At 39.5% G+C, this 22,283-nt stretch overlaps 6 protein-coding genes across 6 annotated transcripts in view; 3 read left to right on the top strand and 3 right to left on the bottom strand.

Moving 5' to 3' along the window:
- Window positions 1-9,675, bottom strand: part of LOC134815848 (WASH complex subunit 5-like) — a gene marked incomplete at its 3' end in the record, with an annotated part of 32,822 nt that extends 23,147 nt beyond the window's left edge. Inside the window, 1 exon segment of the mRNA XM_063824431.1 lies at window positions 9,520-9,675. Coding sequence (XP_063680501.1) covers window positions 9,520-9,668 — 149 coding nt within the window.
- The window catches only part of LOC134815976 (uncharacterized), a 578,562-nt gene that overhangs the window by 24,909 nt on the left and 531,370 nt on the right, over window positions 1-22,283 (top strand). The window lies entirely within an intron of this gene.
- Window positions 9,675-22,222, bottom strand: LOC134815849 (uncharacterized). The gene is made up of 8 exons (XM_063824432.1): window positions 21,976-22,222; window positions 21,656-21,764; window positions 21,139-21,344; window positions 17,909-18,080; window positions 17,527-17,662; window positions 16,853-17,013; window positions 16,581-16,730; window positions 9,675-10,652 (listed from the first exon to the last, which is right to left on the bottom strand). Exons 1-8 carry the CDS (start codon window positions 22,101-22,103, stop codon window positions 10,203-10,205), a joined length of 1,512 nt encoding a protein of 503 aa, XP_063680502.1. The 5' UTR covers window positions 22,104-22,222; the 3' UTR covers window positions 9,675-10,202.
- On the bottom strand, window positions 11,555-13,806 carry LOC134815210 (organic cation transporter protein-like). The gene has a single exon (XM_063823725.1). It carries the CDS (start codon window positions 13,796-13,798, stop codon window positions 12,128-12,130), a length of 1,671 nt encoding a protein of 556 aa, XP_063679795.1. The 5' UTR covers window positions 13,799-13,806; the 3' UTR covers window positions 11,555-12,127.
- LOC134814915 (hydroxysteroid 11-beta-dehydrogenase 1-like protein A) lies at window positions 18,576-19,729 on the top strand. Its single transcript, XM_063823252.1, has one exon. It carries the CDS (start codon window positions 18,615-18,617, stop codon window positions 19,572-19,574), a length of 960 nt encoding a protein of 319 aa, XP_063679322.1. The 5' UTR covers window positions 18,576-18,614; the 3' UTR covers window positions 19,575-19,729.
- Window positions 19,900-21,042, top strand: LOC134814914 (hydroxysteroid 11-beta-dehydrogenase 1-like protein). The gene has a single exon (XM_063823251.1). The coding sequence runs from the start codon at window positions 19,903-19,905 to the stop codon at window positions 20,827-20,829; it is 927 nt and encodes a 308-aa protein (XP_063679321.1). The 5' UTR covers window positions 19,900-19,902; the 3' UTR covers window positions 20,830-21,042.

The raw sequence follows: 22,283 nt of genomic DNA, 5'->3' as shown, positions 1-22,283 counted from the left end.
CGGCGGCGGCGGCGTGTCGAATTTATCGGCGGCGGCGGCGTACCGGCGGCGGCGCCCACGTCTGTTCGGGAGAGACCTGCCCTTGTTGTATTGTTGTAATCTATATCATGCCAAATTTCCTCTTGTCATCACTGAACAGTGAACAGGTGTTAACATTAGGCTGTTTTTTACGATTTTCTGGCCCATCAAGGACTTGTTTGGGAGTCCCAGCATGGGTATTGGGTATCGGAGACCAGGACGTTCACATCTAACATTTTTGGATATGCTGAAGAGGGATACCAAAGTGCCCAGCAGTCAGGAGATCCAGACAGCGATGCTTGACCGACAAGTGTGGAGGGGATACATAGTTGCTCGGACTTTTGTCCCGACCTAAGTCAGTTAGTCAGTCAGTGTTTTTGAGGACACTTTTGAACATCTGAGAATTACGCTAAAATTCTCAACTTAAATTCAGGCGAGAAGAGGTGGAGAGATGACGGTGTTTGTGGTTTGTATTACCCCCTCCCTGACGGCAACGCTACAGAGTGTAACCCTGGAGGAGAGAAACCTTGTTGTAATGACAAAGAGAAGGGTCTGTGCGGGAACTCGTCCGACTATTGCACCTGTGAGGGGTGTATCGACTACAGAGATGTTGCAAAGTGGAGACAAGACGGTAAGAAATATGACAGAGCTAGATACCAATATTTATATCCGAATGTGCAAATTAATCCTCAGTTGTAGCAAGAATTTTTCCAATCACCATCTTGCGAAGCAAAAATGTTAAGTAAAAGGTTACGAATGGTCGTTTTTGCAGAAAAAGAGGGATTTTGGATCTAACGGGGTGGTGCCATCTCAGACAATTTAGCCATTTGCTTTTACGAAATGTATTTTACTTTTTCTTCATTTCGAGACAATGGCGAAAAAAAATTTTATTCGTCGAGTTAGATACAAATCTGCAGCTAAGAAACGATGGAGAAATGACGGGCATTGCGGTATAAGATACCCCCTGGGTAACGGGAACGCTGCTGAATGCGATCCTGAAGGGCACAATCCTTGTTGCAGTAACTGGGAGCGATGTGGTGATTCAGCAGACCATTGCACTTGCGATGGATGTATCGATTACAGAGATGCAAAGAAGATGACTAACGAAGGTAGCCCATAGATAAACCCTCTAATTTTTCGCTTATCATTGTACTTGCTTGGTCTTGTTACCAGTTTTAACAAAAACATGTTTTATGTTTTTCTGAATTGATTGCTGCAGAACCTATCAGCTGTCTCCTGTCATGACATAAGCATTCAAACTTTTTACAGGAAGGCTGCAGTTCCAACTGATGAGTTACGCGGAGATGCCGGCAACATCGAGCTCTGGAATTCTTGAAGCCTTTGCACCTGGTTCATCTAAGAAAGTAGGTTCTCAAGTTGTTATTTCGACAAGCTGACAGCTGTGCTGGTGGTGAAAAATTACCGCAATGGTTACACAAGGACCGTTCGAATATATTACTTGGCCGGAATTTGATGTTTTCAGCTCCTTTTCCCCTTCCTTTAACCACAATTTATAAATGGATATTGTGTAGAAATGTTAACAGTATTAAACTATTATTTCAGAGTAAACTTATTGTCGCGGAAAAGTTCTCCGACATCGCATCAAACCTTATTTGCCGAGATTTGGGATTTGAACATGCCATAGATTGGGTGGATTACGTCGACCGGAGTGAAAGATACTACTGGAATGTCACTGTTGAAGACTATATCCTCTTGTCGGATCTTCACTGTGGGGATGAAGCGGACACTTTTGATGATTGTTCGTACAACATGAAAATGGTCTACTATCCATACTTAGTACTTCCCGTTATCATCTTATCCTGTAACCCTGCACCAGGTAACATTTCTGTACATTAAATTAAAAGTAGTCAGTAAAAACTGCAACTGTTCATGTCTAAAAAAACGGCGTGATCGCTTGTATGGTTTACAGCGAGGGTATACTGTTAATGTTTATTTGTGTAGGTTTAACGTCAAAACAGTTGGCACGTCCTTTCGATAATATTAAAGTAGAGCCCTGATTTTCCTTGCTGACAATTCCATGCAACTTATAAATTATCACAGGACAGTGCAAAGAAATAAGATTGCAATATACAATCCAAATTGTATGTGTTCACGAGTTTCTATTCGATGTCCTGAAATGTGTTGGTTCTGAGACATATTACACATATGTAAAAGAAATTGCAATGCATCAAATTCAATATCATGAAGCTGAAATTATAGCGAATAATGATGGACATATGACACAATTGTTCGTTTCCAGAATTTGTCCGAATATAACCCGGCATAATTATCAGCTCTGTATAAACGAAATCAGATTCTTTTCACTCGATTCATTTCTAATTGAAATAAAGGGTTCATTTTGTAGTGGATTCATTGGTAACACTTCATACGCCGGAATGTTAGGATTTAAATGGAAGCAAATATTAGACCATGACTGGGTTTGTGATAAAGCTCAAGCTGATTTAACATATCAGTCACTTATTTCTTGGGATAAAGATTTAGGAGACTCATGCAACAAAAACACGGATACAAATGCTATCAAATTATGCAATGGCTTTTGCGATTCCTCCGATTGTTTTGATGAAGCGATTTGTAACAACTTTATCTATGGAATCATGTGCAAAAGAGGAGGAATAGATATCTATATAAAACCGGGAAAAGTCTGCAATGGAATAACTGATTGTGATCAGGGGGAAGATGAAAAGAAGGAGTGCTATAGAATAGCGAATGATACAAAAAATGATTATCTGACATGCTCTAAACGTATGCGCAATCCATTTTCATGCCGATTTCCGTTATTTAGCGACTCTTTTGAGCCTTTGATCACCATATACGATTCGACAAGATGTTCAGCTTTAGATTACGAAACAGCCTGTACCAAGGGATTTCTTCAGCAATTAAAATCCGGTAACGAATTTTATCCGATGTGTGATAGCTTTTTAGATCAAATGAATTGCACAGATGAAAAACGAGGTGTATTAACATGTCCAGTTAATGGATCCTCAACTACTTTATCTGCTGCAATCGTTTGTAATAAAAATCTAATTAAAATTTACAGTGAAATGTATCCTCTGTGTGACGATGGGTCAGATTTCTTGTGTACAGATCCCTCATTTAAATGCAAAGTTCACAAACATCAACTTTGTGATGGCATTTTCGACTGTGTTGACAACAGTGATGAAAACGTCGTAGAATGTCATGCGATGACAAAAGACACCTGTCATCGCAAATATCGACGTGAAATACCTCTAAGTCTGCCCATTGCGTGGCTTAAGGATGGAATAGATGATTGCCGAGATGGGAAGGATGAAATTGATTCAAAATGGTCGACCTGCAAATATGGTAACTCTATTAGGTTCTTACCAGATGGCAGTTCTTGTGAAAACATTTTCTCGTGTGGACTGGAGTCGGATGCATTCGTAGAAATAGAGCACCTCTGCAGTGGAATGAATACTTGTTCAGCTGAAATATCAGTTTGCGAAGCAACTAGACCTTTCAAAGTTGTCGTGAACCATGCTTACGAACGTCAACATCACCAAAATTCATGGAACCTAGTATATGAGCCACTCACAAAATTTGTGTCCTACTGTATTCCTGGCATCGCCATCAGTGCAGGGCACCTTATCTCAAAATGCTCAAAGGAAACATTCAAATATCCAGACGAAGGTATCGTTGGAATCACAGTACTTAGTACAGTAACTTCCATTCTATTACCAGAAAACAGAGTTAGTTGCAACAGTTTTTACGGGGATCAGTATTTATTTATGGCTTGTAAGAATAGATGCTTGAATTCTACCTGTCCACTAAATGTTATCAAAGCAGATGGATGTGGAGGCGCTTACAAGGATAGAATCATCACCATAACAAGAAGAAGCTCAAGATTAACATTTGTGACTAAGGAAAAAAACAACAACATTTTTCAATGCAACAACGACCGCTGTATAAATTATGATCAGGTTTGTAACTTGGTGAATGATTGCGGGGACCATTCAGACGAGAAAAACTGCACCAACGTTTTTCATTGCGAAGAGTCCGAAGAGTTCATCCCAAGTACAGAAAAATGTAACGGCAAGGTACAATGCAGTGACTATTCTGATGAGTGCAGCGAGGAATGTGGCAAGGAAATTATATCTGGATTCGCACTCAAGTCGGTGAGCTGGATTATAGGTATGGCAGCTGTTGTTCTTAATTTTGTTAAAATATTTAGTAGCTCAGTCTTGTTAGTTAGAGACAGGCAATCTAACACTGTTATTAATTCATCATTCGGGTTGCTTATCCACTTGGGTGATTTTCTTAATGGTTTTTATTTGTTATCAATAGCAATAGTTGATTCTGTTGTGTATGGAAAAGGGTACTGCAAGCTACAATATGTTTGGTTGTCCAGCAACATGTGTTCGTCTCTCGGGGTCATCAGCACATTCGGATCACAGCTATCATTATTTTCTATGACGTTTTTAAGTATGTACCGTTTGTCTGAAGTCTTAAAAGTAAGCGACACAAAAAACTTGTTCATTAAAATCACCGTGATAATAGCCACAATCACGGCTATAAGTCTTGTTATGGCTATTGGACCTCTTATACCATCTTATGAGGATTTTTTTGTTAACGGGATGACATATAACCCGAAAATAAAATCATTCCTACCTTATGTAGACAAAAACACTCATCTCGGAGTTATCAAAGGGTACTATGGAAGGATTAACATAGACGGTGAAAAATTCACATGGAAACGCATAAACTCTTTAGTTGATGAAATGTTCACTAAAGACTATGAAAAAGGAGCACTTGATCGTAGAAAAATCCATTTTTACGGCAACAATGGTGTGTGTTTATTCAAATATTTTGTGGACAGAAACGATCCCCAAATTAATTTTGTATGGTCCTGTTTATCAATAAACTTATCATGTTTCTTCATAATCAGCATATGCTATGGGATTATCAAAGCAAAATCTAAACGTTCGAATCAAATTGAGGATCACCTTAATCATGAGGATGAAAGAATTGAAGCAAGGCGAGAAAGAAAAAAGACCCAAAGAAACATAGCACTGATCATTTTAACAGATTTCTTTTGCTGGGTTCCCTTCATCTTTATCTGTGGACTGCATTCACTGGAGTTAATTGACGCAACTTCTTCATACCCTATATTTTCTCTTGTGATACTACCTGTAAACTCAGTCATCAATCCGCTTATATACGGTGAACCCTTCGAAAAGATTGCCGTTGACAGAATAAAACAACTGAAAACGAGATTTCTTTCAGCACTTGGTATATATGTTGCACCAAATCAACCAGCTCCAATAGAGGAAATGGAACTGCATGTTATTCAGAGCAGAGTTGCCCAACCTCACCCCCAGTTGATTGTACTACACGGACTGGTATTACTGATGCTATTTGAATTCAGGAGATTGTTAATAGAAAACTGATCGGGATCACGTTCCAGTGGTAAGAAATCTTAAGATTTATTTTGTTTCCCTTAAACTATTTCATTAAAAGCTTTATGGTTAAAGAAATCGGTAAAGAATCTTGGTTGTTGTATTGTATGTCTGTATCCAGCTAAACCCAGTTTCATCCAAAACCTTTTAGAAAGGGGAAGATTATGTAAATTAGTTTTGACATGTGACAGAGATAACTTACCAGTCAGTTTGCAACAAATACAAATCACAAAATCTAACATTTGTTGCGCAAATTAATGTCACATGCCAAAAACAAGCTTGCGTCATCGTCCTATCTGTTATATCCAAGTCAAGCATTGTGATTGTTAAAGAAATCGGTAAAGAATCTTGGTTGTTGTATTGTATGTCTGTATAGGGTATCTGGCTAAAATCAGTTTCATTCAAAACCTTTTAAAATCAGGAAGATTACGTAAATTAGTTTTGACATGTGACAGAGATGACTACCAGTCAGTTTGCAACAAATACAAATCACAAAATCTTACATTTGTTGCGCAAATTAATGTCACATGCCAAAAACAAGCTTGCGTCATCGTCCTATCTGTTATATCCAAGTCAAGCATTTTGATCGTTAAAGAAATCGGTAAAGAATCTTGGTTGTAGTGTTGTATGTCTGTATAGGGTATCTGGCTAAAATCAGTTTCTTTCAAAAACCTTTTAAAATCGGGAAGATTACGTAAATTAGTTTTGACATGTGACAGAGATGACTACCAGTCAGTTTGCAACAAATATAAATCACTAAATCTAACATTTGTTGCGCAAATTAATGTCACATGCCAAAAACAAGTTTGCGTCATCGTCCTATCTGTTGTATCCAAGTCAAGCATTGTGATTGTTAAAGAAATCGGTAAACAATCTTGGTTGTTGTGTTGTATGTCTGTATAAGGTATCTGGCTAAAATCAGTTTCACTAAAAACCTTTTAAAATCGGGAAGATTACGTAAATTAGTTTTGACATGTATATGTGATAGAGATGACTACCAGTCAGTTTGCAACAAATATAAATCATGAAATCTAACATTTGTTGCGCAAATTAATGTCACATGCCAAAAACAAGCTTACGCCATCCTCCCATTTGCTCTATCGTGGTATTGAATCATTACATTTTTAGAAAACGGGATAACACCAGGGATTGTCGCATTTTATCCAATTTCCGTCGGAAGCTTTCAGCACTTATTATCATTTTAGGATGTTAATGTTATTAGAGTTATTATGAACTTATCATTTGCGTTTTTGGTTATAAAAATTGAGATACAATCATTGGTGGATGTTATTATATTTACTTGGAATGTCAGACATTACTATTCTTCTCCGATATAATGCTAATTTTTCGATACATTAATATTGATATTTATGGTTTCATTTACTCTTCTTCGATTTTTAAAGTTATATAACATTTAATATGGTACTACATGATTCTATGGTTTAAAATTTTATCAAAAATCTGTTGATTTAATCACGTCTTTTATATCCTTCCCCTGCAATAAACCATATTAATCGTGTTACCATTTCTAGCAATGATTCTGGACTAATTATAAAGTGGGACCTAGTTGAGTTTGTTTACGGACGGAATATCACTGCTACAGCTGTCCAGGTAAGTATCTTATACAATATTATTTAAGGAGACATACACCAAACTTTTAAAAAAATGTACAACTTTAATAGTAGGCAACACTTTCAATTTTGCTTCTCTCGACCTTGTTCGGTCTGTAACTTCGTCATTTATTATTTAATTGTATAATCCTTTGGAGGGCTTCTTGTACGGATTGTAAGTAATGTTAAATAAAAAGATCAGCCAAAAAACGTTTAAAATGACTAAATTATCGGTATTTCAGTGACAGACTTCTTAAAATTTCCAAAAAGAAAATATTTTTTTCGAAAGTGCGTACTCTCAAAAAAGTTTTTCAATGCATCAAATCTTATTGTTTTTATCTATACTTTCATAATATGAAGTCAAATTCCGAATCTCGGCAAAAAATTTTTGGTGTATGTCCCCTTAAGTTTATATATTCATTGGTTGTTTCATGAACATAATAGACCGACTTTTAACAGAAGAGAAGTGTCTCCTGAATTTGCGGACACCAAAGCTTTATCGGTTCTTGAGACCTTGGATAGGCAACCAAATGAGTGTTTTTGGCTCATTTTGTCCATAAATAATCAGACTTAAGTAGATTTATATCTCTGAAAATTGGGTGTAGTTTGTATTTTAATAGCAATGGTTCTTTACTACAGGTCTACATATAATTTAGCAGGAAGAACAGTAGCAGGAAGAACAGTAGCAGAAAGAACAGTAGCAGCAAGAACAGTAGCAGGAAGAACAGTAGCAGGAAGAACAGTAGCAGGAAGAACATTAGCAGGAAGAACAGTAACAGGAAGAACAGTAGCAGGAAGAACAGTAGCAGAAAGAACAGTAGCAGGAAGAACAGTAGCAGGAAGAACAGTAGCAGGAAGAACAGTAGCAGGAAGAACAGTAGCAGGAAGAACAGTAGCAGAAAGAACAGTAGCAGGAAGAACAGTAGCAGGAAGAACAGTAGCAGGAAGAACAGTAGCAGAAAGAACAGTAGCAGGAAGAACAGTAGCAGGAAGAACAGTAGCTGGAAGAAAAGTAGCAGGAAGAACAGTAGCAGGAAGAAAAGTAGCTGGAAGAACAGTAGCAGGAAGAACAGTAGCTGGAAGAAAAGTAGCAGGAAGAAAAGTAGCAGGAAGAACATTAGCAGGAAGAACAGTAGCAGGAAGAACAGTAGCAGGAAGAAAAGTAGCTGGAAGAACAGTAGCAGGAAGAACAGTAGCAGGAAGAACAGTAGCAGAAAGAACAGTAGCAGGAAGAACAGTAGCAGGAAGAACAGTAGCTGGAAGAAAAGTAGCAGGAAGAACAGTAGCAGGAAGAAAAGTAGCTGGAAGAACAGTAGCAGGAAGAACAGTAGCTGGAAGAAAAGTAGCAGGAAGAAAAGTAGCAGGAAGAACAGTAGCAGAAAGAACAGTAGCAGGAAGAACAGTAGCAGAAAGAACAGATCATCTCAGCATCGACCTGTTAGTTCTAGATCGACGGTACGAGAAAGATCGTTGAGACAGTAAAAGTTTAATCAAAGGAGTGAGTTTATCAGGAAAGGACAGTTAATGGCAGTGGTGTATATCCAGTTTATTCATATTTGTTGTTACATTTTCGATTCAATGTTCAAGAACAATTTTTTCGCAACTATTTAATTAGTAACTATTCTAGTTACTTCATCATCAGGGGACAGGGTGTTTTTTCCATAGGGCGACTCACCTGCCAGCTGCTCTTGTGAAACTTGTGCTGCTAAGAAATGGTATTTTTGATTTCCTTCAGGATTGACATCATCTCACATTGCCAGATTCTGATAATTCTAACAACAGAGCAAGATTTTTCCAATATTTGGGGCAGGCCGCAGGGGCGATTTAGGGCGAAGTCCCGTAAATTTTGAAACTATGCTTTCAGGAATGAAATGTAGAGAAATCTAGAGAAATTTAAATTATTTTTATTGTGGGGGAGGAAGAATGAGGATGTATGTATGTGCATGCAATTTGGCGGAGTCTTCAATTAATTAAATGATGATGATCAATTGAACCTTTTTAAGCGTCATTTCATTGATATTGAGAAATTAAGGTAATTAGGGTATAAATTAAATAGGAAATTTCATCATTTCAGTTTTTTAGATTTTTATCAATTATTTTAACCATTATTTTACCATTATTTTGAGATCGATTTTAAGCGACTCATTTAAAAAAGTCATAACGAACTTTTCTCGTATGTAAATCTCGTATGTAAATCTATTAAATAGTGTTTGTCATCCTCGCAATGATTGTTTTCAGCACTTTGACTGTCAAACAAATTACATAATACGATAGGAACGTTTTTCTCCAAACCTGACTCCTTATTTATTCCTTTCTAATATTTCTATTTGTGGTAAAACGAAAGGTTAAAATTAAATCCCAAAATTAAAACTAAAGAGCTGACAATATCAATATCGGGATTCACAAACAAACCGTCAAATTAAACAATTAAAATGTACAAAAACTCCATGATTTCTAACCTGTCGACATCAACTTTGTTGTTGAGATAGAACACGGCCGGCACATTGCTGGATAACCTCAACAGCTCCGCTATGATGGCACTTCCTCGTGCCACCAGATGGAGAAGGGTTTGTCCACATGCGTTGTTCTCGGCAGTAAACGAGCTCATTTGACATGGAGCTATGGTAAAAACGTTTTCAGACATTTTATAATTTCTTGTGTTTTTGGTTTAAAGCAGCAACATTTTAACTTTCATTTTCAAATGTTGAAGATATTCGAGAAGTTTTGGGAACTGAAATAAAGTTTCTGATTTCATAGTCTTTTTAACCGCAATCGGCAAAAAAATCTATTAACTACTGCACATACATATATAATGAACATGATATACAAGATAAAACAAATGATGAATAATAAAACAGAATAATACATTCAATAATTTAAGCAATCTGCAATATTCATTGATATTGAAAGCATTCAAATATTTAGAGAAAAGCCGTTAGCCAAACTATCAGATAAAACTTATGAAATACCTGCCGGCAACAGTCTCCATTGAATAGTTAATAATTACATGTTAAAGTAAAGTCAAATAAAAATGAGAACGAAATTTAATTTACTTCCTAACATTTACTCGTTGTTTGGAGTCTCACCTTACTGATTTCACTCTCTTATTTTTTGACTCTACTATAAATACATTCTCAAATAATCATAAAAAGTATTGCAACGGTGAAAGATTATTATACAAATTATAAATCTGGTTGGATTTAACTTGTTTATCAGTTTTCTTCCTTACAAAAGTTTTCCTCTCCGCCGGTAACATCTTCCCCTTCAAAGTCTCAAACATTGCGAAATTCTTCCGCAACTGCTTGCTGATCTCTTTAGTCTGCTTCTTAGCGAGAAGAGGCGGATGTTTGGCCATAGAGGGCCACGTTGGCCCTATCATAGTAACACTTTCTTCCAGCTTCTCTGCAATGTCTTGGTATGAAAGGAGATCTAAACTTGCCTGCTCATTCGCCTGTTTATTCCTCTGTCGGTCAGTGTCTGTTTGTGTTTCAGTTTCCTGGTCTTTCTGTTGCAGTTGGAATGGGCTGTGGTTTGCGTTGTAGGAGGCAACTAGTTGGTTTAACTTCGTTATATGCATCGCTTTGTAAATTGCCTGGGAGGGATGGATGGGATCAGGTAGGATAATATTATGTCAACAAAATATCGCAAGAGATGAATATTTTTATGTATAATCTCAATTTCAAAATGCACATAGTCTTCAATTCACCATCATTACACTTACAGTGGTTACAGCAAATAGGTACGACCAAATTTTTAAAATAGTCTAATTTCTTAGGAGCGATCATAATTCTAACGATCAGAAAGGCATGCCCAAAAACACGCTCCATTGACCACGGCATCAATTTGGACCCCCAAGTGGTGTCAAAAACGCGAATTAAATAGGTAATAATTATTTTAGTCTCTTGAGGTTAGACGGGTTCCTGCTAGTACATATATAAAGTATAAACAATTAATCATAAAATATAACTATGATTTGTAAGTACATTTTACATCCGATTTTGACACGATTTTAAACAATTTCATACGATTTTTATTTTTGGGCGTTATGAATCGAGCGGATTTTTATTTTAAATTTGCCGATCCTAAGAACAAATAGCACTAGCCCACACCTGCTCAGTTAACTTCGTACTGGGTCTGCACTATAAGGGGCGGATAATAAGGGGTCTGGGTGAATTTGTGTTAATTTTGCTTATATTTGGTGGGAAGCCATGTTCTTATACATAGAGATTAGAAAACTATCAAACATCACGTTATGGTGATGGATAAACTGCCTTGCTGAGAGAAATTTGACTTAGTTCGTTCACTCATAGAAATTCTAGGGGTAAAATTCCACAACCGAACTTATTTTCTTTAGCTGAACTGTAAATAGTACCAACGATTACAAAGCCTGGGGATCTAGAAAACCTGCCGCAAAATACATTGCTAACATTGCACTTTTTTACGATGCAGAAAAAGAGGTAATTTTTAAAATATGGACAACATTGAAACACAAAGTGAGAGTTATAAAGATAAAATCAGAATATGCATAACGTTAAGAACGAGATTTTGAAGAAATTAATCTGTCGCTTAATGCTCAAGTCATTATTGATAAATTCAGACCAAACAGATTTATTGCCAGATGCAGGGAGACCAGTTAGATTCCGCGAATGCAGAATCAAATAATTTGTCGTATAACTGCTGTATTTGAATGTGTAATTTAGTACAGTTAAACTTAGTTTGGGAGTAAGGAAACAAACGCGGTAAATCGGGGTTTGCGGTAAATCGGGGTTTGCGGTAAATCGGGGTTTGCGGTAAATCGGGGTTTGTGGTAAATCGGGGTTTGCGGTAAATCAGGGTTTGCGGTAAATCGGGGTTTGCGTTAAATCTGGGTTTGTGGTAAATCGGGGTATGCGGTAAATCGGGGTTTTACTGTACCAATTTTGCAATAAAATCAGACACAAATGCGGGATCACAACCCCGCGATTTGAACGTCATCCTGGACAGATAGTATACACAATTCTAATTGTAATTAAACAGTAAGACTGACGCGTCATCCTGGACAGATAGTATACACAATTCTAATTGTAATTAAACAGAAAGACTGACACGGTCCTGTTTCCCAGTTGTCTCCTCCTTCTCCGTATCGTCGAGTATCTGCAAGAATCCGTCATTTCCCGACAACACCTCCACATCACGTGGAGTCTCTGGGATCCTCCTACCAGTCGGGTCAGACAGGAAGAACACAGCTAGCATGAAGATGCAAGTAAGCCCAGCAAACACTGCTAGAGGAACTCGCCTGTCTGCCACAGCGTAGAGTAGACCCGCGTAGGTGCCAACATAGCTGCCTACCCTGGCTGAAGCGGAGCTAAGGGACATGATCATGCCTCTGTGAGTGGTGGGGGCCAACTCTCCTGAGTACAGGTAGATTATTCCGAACGCGGTGGAGCACGACAGGTTTCCGATCAGACATGCCACGTACTCCAGCGTCCAGCCTTGACTGAGCTGCACATCTGGCATAGCTAGGAAGTTGGAGACAAGGCCGATTGCCAGGATCACAAGTATGGCTTTCTTCCTTCCGAAAATGTTGCAGGCCGGGATAGCAGCTGCAAAGCCGATAAGCTTGCCAGTAGCTGCTATCATGTGACCAGAGTAGAACTCACTCGAGATGTTATTCCAACCGAAGGAAAAGCCATAGAAGAGAACGGCCACGATAAACCAGCATATCATGCCTAGTATGGTTTCTTTCCGTAAGGTTGGGTACGTCTTGAAGTCTTTGACTTGCTGGAAGTAATTCTGAACTCTCTTCTTGTAGGTCAACTTTATAGTTTCCATTGATGTTTCATTGTTACAGAGCCGGGAGAAGGATTCCAGGGTTCTCTTAGCCTCCTCCTCTCTTCCCCGGACCAGAGCGAATCTGGGAGAGATGGGGTAGATCAGGACAGGGATCATGAGAGTATAGTTGAGAATGGCCACTGCAGTGAAGATGTAATTCCAGGTGGGGATGAGATACCCAAACATTGTTACCAACATGTAACCAACTGACCAAACGCTGAAGATAGCGCCGTTAGCAAAGCTCCTCAGATGGGCCGGCGTCATCTCAAGGGTCCAGCAGTAAATACCCGTCAGCTGGATAAACATACCAACCCCCTGGAAGATCCTGACAACCAGCATTATCTCAATGGAAGGCACCCATGTTCCAATCAGTGTGGCTGTAGCTCCGATCAGATTACCTGCAATTGCTCCGTTTTTCCTACCAAACCTGTCGAATATAGCAGTGGACACGAGCAGTCCCACAGTTGCACCTATGAAAAAGAAGCTTGATATGGTTGAGAACTTAGCTTCAGTGTCACAGTAGATATCCCAGTCCATCGAGAAACTGGTCCTCTCGCTCGTCCACTCAAAGTCCGTTCTAGCCACCAGACCATAACCGCACATTGTCTTGGAAGTGTAGAACTCTTCTGTGCTGTTACTGTTCTCCAGCAGGTTCAGACACTTTTCGGAGAGACATGACCACTCGGTGTAAGGGATGAACCCAGCGAAGATAACCACGTAGATCTGCATGGGGGTCTGGGTGGCAGTTCCTACAGAAGTAAAGAACACTAGCAGTAGTTTTATGTTAACACTTTTGTAGATCTTGTCCAGCGCATCGTCTATTGTGAGTGGTTCTTCTCCTGCTTCATTGGTTCCGTTCTGGATAGGTTCAGAGTCCTCCTTACTTTTAGGTGCCAGCTCTTCATGGTCACCTTCAGTTCCGTTCATTACAATTTTCTAAAGGATGTTGTTTTAGGAATTTCTCAACAAATCGTGTATGAAGCATGCTAACATTCAATATTGGTAAAGTTCATCGTTTGCTTAGTTTGTTACTGTTTATTACATGTTCATATATAACATTATCGATTCGAGACACTTGAAAACCTGTTAAGTATTCGAGCTGTTAGACTCAAAGTAGTAGCAACAAGCAGCATTATATACTGAACTAGTGAAATATGAAGCTCTTACGGTTTCTCTACATCAAAATAACATGACACAGATGAAAACTAATTATCTTGATCAAAACTGTAATAATGTAAATTATACAAGCAATGTTGCTGAGTAAAACAGATATTCAATCTGTAACTTAACTGCATAATAATTGAGTCTGGAGACCACGCACTACACAAAACACATACCATGACCAGATGGCAGCTTCAATAAACACGGGGCTGAATGAATATCTAGAAAGCGGCACAATAAACACCGCACGAGGGTTTATCAACTCATTGTTGAGAGAATTTCTATAATGTAAGAAATGCTTGAAACTTACATTATTAAAACTTATAAAATTTGTTGTATTCCACTTGAAATGATGTGTTCATCTCTCTGACATTGCATAAGCACTCCAGCTTTGATATTATATCAGCATCCGGCTAAAACAGCTTTATATTTTGCATCTGAATCTGATGATACTATATTAACATACTCCTGTAATGTCTCATTTTATGCGCGTTAGATCTTGTAATAACGATATATCATTCATGGCACCTGAATGATAATGGGGCCAAAAATATCCAAAAAGGATAACCCTTATAAAGCATAATTGTGATTATGTGCCAAGTGCACTGCATTACAATTTATATAGAAAATATTGCTAATAATCAAGTATAGAGCAAAATTCAGGAGTTGAAGTAAATTTTTTCAAATACGATAAATTAGAGCACTCCAGCAGTGCAGTGGATAAGCAAAAAAATCACTTGGTAACATTAACCTGAAAAACATTAATGGAAATCGAATTGTAGCAAGAAATCTAATCAAAGCCAGGTCAGTTCAATAATCGATATTCCAAAACGAGTAAGCTACTTTACACCAGACAATCTGCTCTGTACGTGTTACTGTTAACGTGTGCAACAATATAGGGGCAGCTACAGAGCGTACCATTAACAAAGGGCTCTGCAGACACCCAATTGTAGATCTTTTCTACGAAATAGTGTCCGATTTAGCAGCAAAATGTATCCCGGCTAACTTGACGATCGGTCGACGTGCAAAAAATATTTGGGCGTACAAAAAGCTGCTTCAGGGGGCGCCAAAAAGCTGTAGGTACGCCAAAAAGCTGTAGGTACGCCACAAAATTTCTTTTGTCAGACATAAGAACATTTAGTATGAACGCCAGATGGTAGTGTCACGTTACTGGATACATTTAAAAAGGGAACGTCGGTCCTACGAGTCACCCACAAACAGCAATACAACAGAATTGAATTAGCCAGATTGAGGATCCTGATCCGATTTGTAATTTTCAAGATCGTTCCGTATAGTGCATACCTCGTACGAATATTAATCATAAGATATAGACATGAAAGGGACCCGCAAGTTCGACACTGAATCAAGGTGAGCTAGTAATCAGAAGCAACATGTAACTCATGTAACTGGCAAGTGAATTTTAAATTGATATTTGAAAAAAGGGAGGGATGAATCTTGGCGGATGAGAAATTTGTCAAGCTGGATCCCTCAATAGATTGGAATTTAGTCACTTTAGCTAAGTTGTTAGTGTCACGCGTTAGTGTCACGCGATCCGGCGATGAAACACGCCGATAATTCTTACACCCTGCAGCTTTACACACAACGTGTTGAATGTGGACAATGTGTTCGAAATTGGAATCTGTTACTCTAAACAATACTCTGCCTCAATTATGCTCATCACCAGCTCAGCTAGCCCCGATCATTTATTTTTGGTGCCCATTTTTTCCCGCCCATCTGATCGTAAGACCTTGTATGAGGATAATTCTACATTAATTATACCTACTCAATGTAAGGCATTATAACCTTTACTTGTAAATTATTTGTGAAATACCTTGGTCGGACTTTATTTGACCGGACATTGCGTGAACGGACGTAATTTTAAACGGTAAGGCCTCCGTCGTCCAATTAATGTCCGTTCAAATAAAGTCCAACAAGGTATACTATACTCTACGCTGGTAAATGAATCCAACCTGAGAGTACCTAAATCCATCGATTTTCTATATAAAATCAAACAGGACGCAATTAACAAGAGAAAAACTCACGTTGTAAAAAGAGAAAAACTCACGTTGTAAAAAGCTAAAAACTCACGTTGTAAAAAGAGAAAAACTCACGTTGAAAAGAGAGAAAAATTCACGTTGTAAAAAGAGAAAAACTCACGTTGTAAAAAGAGAAAAACTCACGTTGTAAAAAGCTAAAAACTCACGTTGTAAAAAGAGAAAAACTCACGTTGTAAAAAGAGAAAAATTCACGTTGTAAAAAGAAAAAAACTCACGTTGTAAAAAGAGAAAAGCTCACGTTGTAAAAAGAGAAAAACTCACGTTGTAAAAAGAGAAAAACTCACGTTGTAAAAAGAGAAAAGCTCACGTTGTAAAAAGAGAAAAATTCACGTTGTAAAAAGAGAAAAACTCACGTTGTAAAAAGAGAAAAACTCACGTTGTAAAAAGAGAAAAGCTCACGTTGTAAAAAGAGAAAAACTCACGTTGTAAAAAGAGAAGAACTCACGTTGTAAAAAGAGAAAAACTCACGTTGTAAAAAGAGAAGAACTCACGTTGTAAAAAGAGAAGAGAGAAAGTTTGAGGGTTCTCCTGATGTGTATAGCCGTGTGATCCACGGTAAAGTTCTCTGATTCGTTGAATATGTCACGGTATATCCCAAATATGAGGGGGATTATCTTCTCGTTTACACTCTGTGGTCCTAACTGAAAAAGTATGAAGTTAGAACAAGTCACTTAGTAAATTAGCTGAACAAGTAAGAAATTAGAACAATTATTACCACTTGTAAATCAACGCGAACAAAATACCTGCAATGCTGAGCGCTCACCTTGGAAAGCAATGTAAGACTGCCAAGGGCACTGAGAGATAGCTCATCACTCTCAATAGTCTCTGCACAAAACCGCGTGTATTTCTCGTAGTACCGCGTGTTGCGGTCCTCGAACCGCAGGATTATGTAGGCGGTCACGTCCGAGCTGTGCTCTATTATTCCTGGAGAATACAGCCTAGATATTAAAACGGTACGGGAGGGCTCTCGCAATGTGAATAGAAAGATTTCGAAGGGGCACCGTGTTGGTTTTGGCATGTTGTATATTTAAACTCTTTTTAATTAAAACTTTTTTTTCTTTTTTTTAACGGGACGAAATTGTTACGGATGTCGCAATGAAATGGTGCACAAAAACCAAGATGATATAACCATCATCAATATGTCGAAGTCCATACAAGAACTGAAACAAAATTGAATAAAGAAAACAGTAAATCCCTATAATTGTACCTGTAGTGTCCCTATAATTGTACCTGTAGTATTGCTATAATTGTACCTGTAGTATTCCTACAATTGTACCTGTAGTATTCCTATATTTGTACCTGTAGTATTTCTATAACTGTACCTGTAGTATTCCTACAATTGTACCTGTAGTATTCCTATAACTGTACCTGTAGTATTCCTACAATTGTACCTGTAGTATTCCTATAATTGTACCTGCAGTATCCCTATAATTGTACCTGTAGTATTGCTAGCAGACTCTCTGCTATCTGTCCAGTCACAACACATAGAGTAACACTCGTCCAGCAGAGTGGGAATAAAGGGGTCCAGGTAGATTATATCATTCATCAGAATACACTTGTACGCTATCAGCAGCTGGAGACAGATCACATTTATTACAATGGATTTGGAGATATGATTGTTGGAATTAGCAATTAATTTATTAATTCCGCGGACTGTATTTGACTTACCCAGAAAATAAACGAATAACCCCTCGTCCCACTGCCCCCCCCCTCGTCCCACTGCCCCCTCGCCCCAGCCCCCACTGTCCCCCCTCTTCTCACTGCCCCCCCCCTCGTCCCACTGCCCCCTCGTCTCACTGCCCCCCCCCCCCCTACAAACCTGTATAATATTGCCTGAGAGCAGAACGTTATCCCTGAGTCTGAGGTCTATGAACTGGAGGAGATAAGGGAGCACCAGACTGAGTCTCTTGCTGGATCTGATCTCTGAGAGCGCCTCTTCTCTTAGGTCATTATCTTTGGAGGATATGTGGGAACACAGGGTTGTGAGGTACCTGCAGTGGGAAAATATTGAGGCCTTGTACACGTACTCTAGTTCGACATGTACTCTAGTTCGACATGTAGTTTAGTTCGACACGTACTCTAGTTCGACACGTACTCTAGTTCGACAAACCCTAAAGTTCGACTCTGTCGAACTAGAGTGCGCTACATTGACCGGCCGTTTGCTTGGTGAAATAAAGGGCCAATAAAATCACGGAAGTTTAGGCCCGGTCTTGTTACGAGAACATTCACACACTTTTCTATATAATAATATACACACGTGTAATATACGTGTTATATACACGTGGCTACTAAAAAGCAAGGAAACAAAAGTCGCTTCAACTGACCAGTTTCTTATCTTAATTTAGTTTGAAGATAATTACTGGGATACACTGCTTGTTCTGAGAATACCCTTATCTTCGCACAGTTACCCAATACCCAGCTGAGTATTTTAACAGATCTTATCTCATCCAGCCTCTGTCTTATTGTAATCGATACATTATTCCCGTTTCGTAGTTTATATTTGTACCACTGTTGCCAGCGTTATAATGGCGAGTGTACCCAAACCAGCCCACATGGCAAGTCTCCTCCTCCTCCTGGTTACCCTGGTTACAGTCCCACTCTACCACCACCTCTCCTCTCCCTCCTCCTCCTCCTACAAGACCCACCTCTCCAACAAGAGAGTGCTGCTATGTGGGATAGGGTACGAGGTAGGTGAGCAGCTAGCGTATCAGTTAGCAGAACAAGGTGCTAAACTTGTTATCTTCTACAGAGCTGACGGCAGACAGAAAACACTCCTCAACCTCCAGAGAACGTTTGAGCTGACGGACGATGTTATACAGATTATACAGCCCCTTATGATGGCCCGGACCGACACTAAAGCTCAGGAGATAAAAGATACCGCACTGAAGATGGGCAGCCCCCAGGTTGACATATTCCCTCTAGATTTTGGTAATGTTAGCAGCGCGCAGGTGGTAGTGGATGCAGCTATACATCTGCTTGGGGGCCTGGACTATGTGGTACTAAACCACGCTGACATCCCCAGGGGCTTCTTCATGAAGTCTCTGAAACTCCAGGACGTTGATTTCCTGCTCCGTACATTCACCGTGAACGTGTACAGTTACATGGAGATAGCCCTGAAAGCACTGCCGCACCTAGAGAAGACATCAGGGCACATGTTTGTAACTTCCTCAGTGCTGGGTGAGGTCCCCCAATCTGGTCTCTCTGTTTTCTCCTCCACAAAACACGCTCTAAACGGGTTCTTCTACACGTTACAAGAGGAACTGAGGACACGAGGGTCGGGGGTGTCGCTGACTGTGGGGTCTCTGGGGGTCATGAAGAGTCTTGAGCTGAAGGCTGTGATGGATGTGGGAGAGTCGATGATGGGAGGCATCAGTGAATGTGCCAAAGGCATCATGGACTCCATGATAACTAAACCTAGAACCTTTACTTATCCAATACTGCAGCCCAACTTTGCGAGATTTATGTGGTCATTCTTTTCAAGTTAATTAGCTCGCACGTGACCATGTGCTAGTTATCTGGGTGGGTTGCTCTGCTATATTTAGTTTTTGGCAGCAGCTTCTCAACGAAAATTATATTACATAATTCAAAATGTTGTCTTCCTTTTACAAATAATTTATGACATCACCATTACTGATTAAAATTTTGTTTTACTTTCAACTATATACAATAGATACGTCATGTTTAACCATTCTATTAAGAAACTATCGCTCTAAAATCTACACAAGTTCTCGTATCTTTTACGCTTTACTCTAAACAGTAATATCAGTAACTATAAAGTAATTATACATAACTTTTACATTAACATTCAGCAGGATGAGATACGGCTGGTTATTAGTGTTGGTGGGTGCAGCAGTGTGCTACTACTGGCTCAATCCCCTCTCCTCCCACTCCCCTGACACCACTCTCCTCGCCAACAAAACAGTCCTGATATGTGACGCCAGTGCGGGTCTCGGAGCAGAACTAGCACGTCAACTCGCGCCCCACCACGTCAAACTAATGCTAGTCACCAGGACGGGCAGGTCCGAGTCCCTGACGAACAAACAGAACGTGTACAACAAGGAGGGGAAGAACAACAGTCCCCAGAGTCAGACCCAGATCAGCGCGTACACGTGGAGCAGTCTGGTGAGGGTGAGGGATGAGGTGGTGAGCTTAGGGAGCCCTCAGGTGGAGCTGCTGTCTTATGATTACAGTAACTTGGAGGACGCGCATACTATCATTGAGAAAACAATTGAGAAGCTTGGGGGACTTGACTACCTGGTTCTTAATCAAGCAGAGATTGCTAGAGGGTACCTGGTTAAGACAAGACACGGCCAAAGTCCTGAGTTTGTGGAGAGAACCTTCAGTGTAAACGTGTTGAGTCCCATAGAGCTAGCTCTCTCGGCTTTGCCTCATTTAGAGAAAAGTAAAGGGCACATATTTGTAGCCTCCTCCACCTTATCAGTAGTCCCTAAAGCTGGTTTAGCTGTGTTGTCCGCCACCAAACACGCTCTTAACGGCTTCTTCTACAGCCTCCAACAGGAGCTGAGGGAGAAGAAGTCAGCAGTAACACTGACAGTGGGGCGGCTGGGTGAGTTAGCTGGAGGGGATAAGATGCCGTTGTTCACCCTCCCTGACTGGATGGTAGGTGATAAGGGGGAGTGTGCTGGAGGGATTGTGGAGACATTCTTAACACGACCTCCTACATTCTCTTATCCTAAACTGCAGCCGCTTTTAGCCCAGCTCTTCTGGTATTTGGGGTGATGATTAGGGGGGATTTTGGAGACATTCTTAACACGACCTCCTACATTCTCTTATCCTAAACTACAGCCGCTTTTAGCCCAGCTCTTCTGGTATTTAGGGTGATGATTACTTGATTGGGTGAACTTAGCGGACTTGATGTTTTAGTTTATTATGTGTATTGTTCTTTTTTTCTGACTAAAATTACCGAATTTTTGCTTGTAAATTTGTATCAAATTAAGTGTTTTGACTTTTTATTAGACTACATCCTCATCGTTATAAATCGTTAAAAATAACGATCCTTGCACAGCAAATACATTATTTATATCAAACCTGTATACAGTAGGTGGGAGAGACCTAGGGTCTCCAGATTTAGTCTCCAGAGGACTGTGTTCTGACGTTAAAGTGACCTCCAGAGCTAGAGGAGGTGAGGTCCGCTCTGTGGTGACCCCGTGAGTTAAATCGTAGAGATCCACCTCTGAAGTAGGTCTGAAGTAGAGGGTCTCGTGGGAGGAGGTGGTGTTTAGGTCTAGTTCCATCTGTTCAGAGTTAGTTGGTGGTTGTTATGTCATGTGACCATATTATGTGGTCACGTGACAAACTATCAAGGTAGTTATATTTTGTCGAAAGGTATGGGTAATTTTCGAATGATGATGGTTCGTATGTTTTTTAATGGCCCTATTAGAATAATTCATCTGCTTCTGTTCATAGTCTATACCGCCATAGTCATTAGTCATAAGTTATACATTGATTAAGAATCAGGCAGAGATTTCAATTCAAATTGTTATATCAAAGTTGAGCACCAGAGTGCCCCCCCCCCCCCCTGGCCCCCCGACATCATGGTACTAACCTCAGCAATGGATGGAGATAGAGGCATGTTCAGCAGCTCAGCAGCCTCAACAAGGTGTCTCTTTAATAGGTCGGGACTGTGCTCTACTCGCTGTAATGTTCGTGCCGTGCTGCAATGTATAGAATATATAATATCTTTAATGTTGCTTTTGTTTTGCAGAGATCTCTAACTTAGGAGATCAAAGTTATATACACACAACATGAGACATAATATCATGCGAAAAGTCTAGTTTGCTGAAATTCCTGAGTGACATTTATAAACACTGATCATAAATGTAGCCCAGGAATTTCTATTTCTAAATATAGTTTATAGTCAGTTACCTGACGAGTTTATTGAGGTTGAAGGTAGCGTCTTCACAAAGTCTCTCAACACAGGTCATGTCAGCGAGAGAGACGCCTAACTCGTCAGTCACCTTGTCAACCGTGTGTTCTGGTAGCAGCACGTGCATGTTGCTTCGCGCCGCGCACTAATCTACACGTGCAATATTCTTTATCACGTGTTAAGGGACACCGGAATATCACATGCTATCAAGGGTTCTGGGTTATAGTTTCGAAACGTACATTACCTATAATTGTACAGTGAGGTTATTAAGTAAATTTTAAAAAATATTATCATTAACTGAGATGAC

Source organism: Bolinopsis microptera, chromosome 5 (genome assembly GCF_026151205.1).
Source record: "Bolinopsis microptera isolate Bmic1 chromosome 5, MBARI_Bmic_1.0, whole genome shotgun sequence".
Classification (NCBI taxonomy): Eukaryota; Metazoa; Ctenophora; class Tentaculata; order Lobata; family Bolinopsidae; genus Bolinopsis; species Bolinopsis microptera.
The sequence above is the reverse complement of the archived record's forward strand: the minus strand, read 5'-3'. Positions and strand labels throughout refer to the sequence as shown.

What these genes read in the sequence shown, in the direction of transcription:
- LOC134815210 (XM_063823725.1), bottom strand. Translation starts at nt 13,798, where the DNA reads ATGAACGGAACTGAAGGTGACCATGAAGAGCTGGCACCTAAAAGTAAG.
- LOC134814915 (XM_063823252.1), top strand. Translation starts at nt 18,615, where the DNA reads ATGGCGAGTGTACCCAAACCAGCCCACATGGCAAGTCTCCTCCTCCTC.
- LOC134814914 (XM_063823251.1), top strand. Translation starts at nt 19,903, where the DNA reads ATGAGATACGGCTGGTTATTAGTGTTGGTGGGTGCAGCAGTGTGCTAC.
- LOC134815849 (XM_063824432.1), bottom strand. Translation starts at nt 22,103, where the DNA reads ATGCACGTGCTGCTACCAGAACACACGGTTGACAAGGTGACTGACGAG. An exon ending in TCTCAGGCAATATTATACAG is followed by an intron (nt 17,663 to 17,908) that starts GTTTGTAGGGGG and finishes ATCTGTCTCCAG; the next exon opens with CTGCTGATAGCGTACAAGTG. An exon ending in CTCTCTTCTCTTTTTACAAC is followed by an intron (nt 10,653 to 16,580) that starts GTGAGTTCTTCT and finishes CATCCCTCCCAG; the next exon opens with GCAATTTACAAAGCGATGCA.